The 6233-nt window shown below is 46.0% G+C and overlaps 1 protein-coding gene across 1 annotated transcript in view; it reads right to left on the bottom strand.

The window, feature by feature from the left end:
* Positions 1-4749, bottom strand: part of kl (klotho) — a 12339-nt gene extending 7590 nt beyond the window's left edge. Inside the window, exons 1-5 of the mRNA XM_053441115.1 lie at positions 3610-4749; positions 2484-2914; positions 2322-2401; positions 1096-1258; positions 359-464 (exon numbers count right to left, since the gene is read on the bottom strand). Coding sequence (XP_053297090.1) covers positions 359-464; positions 1096-1258; positions 2322-2401; positions 2484-2914; positions 3610-4323 — 1494 coding nt within the window. The 5' untranslated portion in view covers positions 4324-4749. The remainder of the gene's footprint in view (positions 1-358; positions 465-1095; positions 1259-2321; positions 2402-2483; positions 2915-3609) is intronic.
* Between the last annotated feature and the right edge of the window lie 1484 nt (positions 4750-6233).

Below are 6233 nucleotides of genomic sequence, written 5' to 3'. Positions count from 1 at the left end.
GTCTGAACTGGACTTTCACCATGAAAACTGCAAGTTCAAAATAATGGAGTGAACCTGATGTGAGTGCTGGACCTTCCTCATTCAGCTGAAGATAACTAATAGTACTAGTTAATTCAAAATGTTGTGTTAACTAATTGACACTCTTCACTAAATATAATGCTGAGTCAGGTAAGGTAATAAGTAGTTCATGTTTCGCTCTTTGTTTCCTGTTTCTGAGGAACTCTTGTTGTTGTGTTGTTCATTGACAGTTGTCTGTCCTTCGTGACTCTTCATCATTCCACAAACACAAAACTCTCTCCTTCCGTCCTCGACACAAACACACACTCTTCCCGTCCTCGACACAAACACACACTTGTACCTGGATGGAGTTGGCAGATACGCCCCAGGCAAAATCACACGGGAACACTCCCTGCGCTGGTCTGTTCTCTGGAAGCTCCGGGAAACCGTTTCTCTGGATGACGTTTCTTAGGAAATAAAAAATGATGATCACATTAGGAGGAGCTGAGAGGGAAAAAACTACATCTGTAGAATACATCACTGTAGATTATATCACTATAGATTATATAGCCTTTAAACAGATCAAACTTGTTTTATAACCTCTTTTGCTTAGATTTTTGTTATGAGAAAGCTGCTTATTATATATTTGTGTATTTTCCTTTGTAATTTCTTACTTTATTGTCATTGTGTTTGCACAATGACAATAAAGTTCTTAAACCTAATGTGTGTATGTGTAGTGAGCACAAACAGATGTTTCGTGGTATTCAAAGGGTAAACAATTAAATACATGAGCGTAATATGATCATTGGCATTTACACCGGACTTTTGATTGTTGTATAAACGAATAGGACTTGTTCACATTTTGTTTAAATTCCAAATTTTGTGTGAATATTTAATAACACAGGATCCGATTTCAGTTTGTTATCTGCAGCAGTTGTTTTCCACTGAAGCAACAGTCAATTATTTACCTTCAGTAGAAAAATGTAACGACTCAGCAAAGTGACTAAATTAAACTTGAAAACACGGCGACAGGTTTTTAATCATCTGTGCCACCGTGTTGTTCTTCCCGTGTGGAAACCCCCACTCAGCAGTGTTCACCTGTAGAAGGTGGCAGACGTCTTGGGCTCCCTCTTCATGTCCAGAGTGTTGAAGTCCACGTAGTAGAGTCCTCGTCGGATGATGTATTCCCTGTGCCACTCGAACCCGTCGATCAGAGACCAGGCGGTGTAGCCAATCACATTCACTTTGTCTATCACGATCGCTGCATGGGACACACAGACAGAAAGACAGACACAGACAAACACAGAGAGACACAGAGAGACACACAGACAGAACAAAGAGACACAGAGAGACACACAGACACATAGACAGAAAGACAGACACAGACAAACACAGAGAGAGACACACAGACAGAAAGACAGACACAGACAAACACAGAGAGACACAGAGAGACACACAGACAGAACAAAGAGACACAGAGAGACACACAGACACACAGACAGAAAGACAGACACAGACAAACACAGAGAGACACAGAGAGACACACAGACAGAACAAAGAGACACAGAGAGACACACAGACACATAGACAGAAAGACAGACACAGACAAACACACAGAGAGACACACAGACAGAAAGACAGACACAGACAAACACACAGAGAGACACACAGACAGAAAGACAGACACAGACACACACAGACAGAAAGACACAGGCAGAACAAAGAGACACAGAGAGACACACAGACAGAAAGACAGACACAGACACACACAGACAGAAAGACACAGGCAGAACAAAGAGACACAGAGAGACACACAGACACATAGAAAGACAGGCAGACACAGACAAACACAGAGAGACACAGAGAGACACACAGACAGAAAGACAGACACAGACAAACACAGAGAGACACACAGACAGAAAGACAGACACAGACAAACACAGAGAGACACACAGACAGACACCAACAGATACAGACAGACAGAGACAGACAGACATAGACAGATACAGAGAGACACAGACAGGCCGACACAGACACAACACAAACAAACACAGAAAGACACAGACAAACACAGACAGACACAGACAGAGAGACACAGACAGACACAGACAGACAGACACAGACAGACACAGACAGACACAGACAGACAGACACAGACAGACAGACAGACAGACAAACACAGACAGACACAGAGAGACACAGCCACAGACAGACAAACACAGGCAGATTGAAGTGGTTGCTTCTCTTAATGTCTCATTTGAAAATGGCTCCATGTCCATATTAGGGATTTGACCTCCGTGCTGCTGTGATGGGTCAGAACTCACATTTCAGGGCCTCAGCGATGAACCTCTTCAGGTAGTACATGTGTTTGGGGTCTTCAGTCTTTGTGGTGCCGGAGACGTACCTGTGTGGAGCAGCAGTGAAAACAACGTGTTCAGCAAACACCGGAGCAGCACACAGGAAACACCACCAGAGCGGACACCTACCAGCCGCTCTGCACCACGAAGATGGGCGGCCGGTCGTACTCGGCGTTGACCCAGTAGAGCAGCATCCTCAGGTCCAGGTCCTCCTGCTGCCCGAACTTCAGGCTGTCGTTGATGAGCTGGAAGCTGAGGGCCGCTCCGTGGGAGAGGGCGAAGAAGTCCGCCGTTCCCCTCACCTGCTCCCTCTCCTCCTGCGTGAAGGTGGGAAGCCGGGAGCCCAGCCTGGCCCTCATGCAGGGGGGGTAGTCCCCGTCTGTGAACAGCGGCCGGGCGAACCAGCCCAGGACGTGGTCCAGGGAGCACTGGCACTCACGCAGGCTCTCCAGGCGGGTGCGGCTGGGCTTGATCCAGTGAGAGGCCAGAGCCATGGACAGCTTGCCCTGCTGTCGGGGGCGGTAGTGTCGGTCGTAGAGGTGCCACACAGCCGCGTGAGCCTGGAGGACAAACAGACACAGAGAGAGAGAAGTGATGGAGATGGAGGAGGAGGAGGAGGAGGAGGAAGAGGAGGAAGAGGAGGAGAAGGAGGAGGAGGATAACATGGTAAGGAAATGATGAAGGAAGGAGAAGAAAAGTTTGAGAAGGATGGATTGAAGATATTCCTTCAGTTGAACTTCATTTCATTCCTCAAAAAGTTTCATAAAAGTTTATAAACTTTCTTTTTTTTTTGCAATTTCTACAATAATAACAGGTCAGTCCAAATAAAGTACTTTACTTTTGATAAGATAGGATAGACTTTTACAGAAAGAGTCAAATAGAATAAACCAATAGAGTATTAAGTTTAAAAATATATATAGTGTATACGGAGTTAATACTGAACCAGTGCTTAATAGAAATAAAATGAGTTACTATCAAAGTATAGCTGCAATAGAAAGTATATAATATAATGATAGTGAGTAATATGTTAATAGTAATATGAAGTTATATTGTACATGATATGATGTTATGAGTATTTGACACGTTTAGTTAAAACAATACTTCTACCACAGAATCACATAAATACAACTTTTGGACACACAAGCACCTCGTAAACCTGGTTTTGGAATGTTGCTTTATAAACAAAGTTTATTATTATTATTATTCTAAAAACTTAGATACATAATACATGTTTATGATGTGAAACCACGTGCACCTTCAGCAGGTTGTGTCCCACCCGGAACGGCAGGTCGGGGTCGCTCTTGATCCCGGGGGCGACCACTCCAGTACCGTACCCGTGACGCGCCACCACGAACGGGTTATCGATGGTGATCCAGATCTTCACGTCGTCCCCGAAGGTCTGGAAGCAGAAGTCCGCGTACTCCTTGAAGATGCCCACCATCTCCGGGTTGCTCCAGCCGCCGAGGCTCTGCTGCAGGTGGTCGGGCAGGTCCCAGTGGTACAGCGTGACCACCGGCTGCACTCGGATCTCCTTCAGCCTCCGGATGAGCGTCCGGTAGTAGTTGGTGCCGATCTCGTTGTGGCTCCCGCGCGTCCCGTTGGGGAACATCCGGGCCCAGGACAGGGAGAAGCGGTAGTGGCTGACCCCGAGCTGCCGGATGGCTCGGATGTCGGCTTGTGTGTTGTGGTAGCTGTCGCTGCCCACGTCCCCGGTGACCTTCCGGTTCCCTCCGCGCGTAAAAGTGTCCCAAATGGAGAGCCCCTTGCCGTCCTTCTCGAACGCGCCCTCCACCTGGTACGCGGCCGTGCCCACCGCCCAGACGAAGTCCCCGGGGAAGGTGTCGTAGAGGAAAGCCTTGTCTCCGGGATAAGACATTTTGCTGAAGCGACTCCACGTTTTCAGGCCAGCGTTGGGTTTGGCGGAGCCGAGGGGGGCGAGCAGCGCGAGGAGGGCGAGCAGGGCGCGCATGGCTCCGGGCTGTTCTGGCCTCGGACGTCCAGTTCTCCGCTCCGCTCTTCACCTGACCATGCTTTGGAGGGGTTTCGGTGATTACACAGGGGACAGTGGAGTGAAGCCAGCCAGCTGTGAACCCCCCGCACGCACCACCTCTCCAGACCTGTCAATTATTACCCAGAGCGCCTGACGCACGAAGCTCTCCAAGCACGACTTGATGGTGCCAGATCCCGAATGATCAATCTCCTGTGGAGCGAGGGCGCAGTTTGATCCATGGGGTCTCATCGAGAGGAGCGAGGCAGGAGGGTGACCCAGGTGCCGGAGCCTCCACGTGACCTCCACAGCACCATGATCATACATCCTCAGCTCCTAATCTCATAGGAGGCCATTCAAGTGTCACATGTCACAGCCTCATCTGCATCTCTCACTGGCTCAAGTTCAGCAGGCAGATGATGGGGTGAGAGAGGAGGGTGAGGAGGAGGGTGAGAGGAGGGTGAGAGAGGAGATATGCAAACAGCCCAACCGGTTACCCACACAGCACCACGGTCACCCTCCTTCCTTATCTTCCTGCTCTCAGCTCCTGTTGCTCGGAAACTCAGGCCTCTTAGTGCATCTGGACATTTTGGTCCATGACACAACACCTGCATTAGTGTGTGTGTGTGTGTGTGTGTGTGTGTGTGTGTGTGTGTTTGAACTTGGAGTTACTGAGCCTAAAATATTTTAGATATATAAATAATCTTTAATTGTGTTGAGCCGAAACAATTATTTGCTTGACAGAAACAAATTAATTTAGCTTTTTTACGATAATATTTCAATCCCAATTTATTCTAATTACTTAGTTATTCAAACTATTCAAAGTTTTGTTATAACACAATGTTTTATGATATTTTACAGAGAAAACTATCAAATAATGAGCAGTTTGAATGGAAATCATTAGGCACTGAAGATCAAAAACAGTTTGAGAAAACTCTTTGTTATTTACACAGATAATATAAGTTTAAGAATATTAAAATGGGATCAACTGGCAACGAACAACTTCAGTCCCAGTAGAAAACACTGGTGACCTGAGCAAACTGGTACGTTTATGTTTCTGTCATATAAGTGAACCAACAATATGTGATGATGTAATCTCAATGAATAAGAAAATAAATCACAAACATAAAGAATCATTCTCATTTTAAGTGAACTAAGAAAATTAAAAAGATTTAAAAAAATGGGGGTTTCTCTCAGTGCCAGTGGTTTGGTTGATTTATATTTAAACCGTCCTGTTGATCCCTATTTAACTGCACAAGTCAAAAGGATAAGGAGAATTAATTGGAGAATTAACTTTATAATTAACGTTTTTCACAGTCCATGTTCTCTTCATTGAGTGAATCTGAACAGGAACTCAGAGACGTTCAGCTCAGTGAGCGACGGAGCCGAGGACGGTCGACCTTCATTAGATTTGCCTCCGAGAGCAGCTGTGTTTTCATCTGATGTAGGAAACCAGCATCAGTGCTTATAGTCAGTCATGGATCATAACCAGGGTGTGAACGTGGTGTGTGTGTGTGTGTGTGGGGGGGGGGGGGGGGTCCACCGAGTTGTGCTGTGCTGGAAAGTTCAGATCTCAAGCATACTTATACATAAATTAACATGAAGCAGAGTGAGTCAGTGTATAAACACAGGAGGAACAGATCAAATGGGGCCAGGTGGTGAAACACAGACAGGTTTTCTTAATCTGTGGGTTTTTATGATTTCATCCACATCAAACATTGTTCCTGTGATTTCAAACTGTCTCTTCAATCAGGTGAGATTTAGAAAGAAACCAAACCAAAGAGACAGTTTATGGGCGAGCCGATACCATCCTTCACAGACAAATCAGTATCTGCATTTTTGTTTGCTGATATGAAAACGTTTAATTTATAAAATAACCACTGCAGAATATC

Source organism: Pleuronectes platessa, chromosome 15, assembly GCF_947347685.1.
Source record: "Pleuronectes platessa chromosome 15, fPlePla1.1, whole genome shotgun sequence".
In the NCBI taxonomy this organism is placed as follows: domain Eukaryota; kingdom Metazoa; phylum Chordata; class Actinopteri; order Pleuronectiformes; family Pleuronectidae; genus Pleuronectes; species Pleuronectes platessa.
Note: the sequence above shows the minus strand (reverse complement) of the source record. Positions and strands in the feature narration are given on the sequence as shown.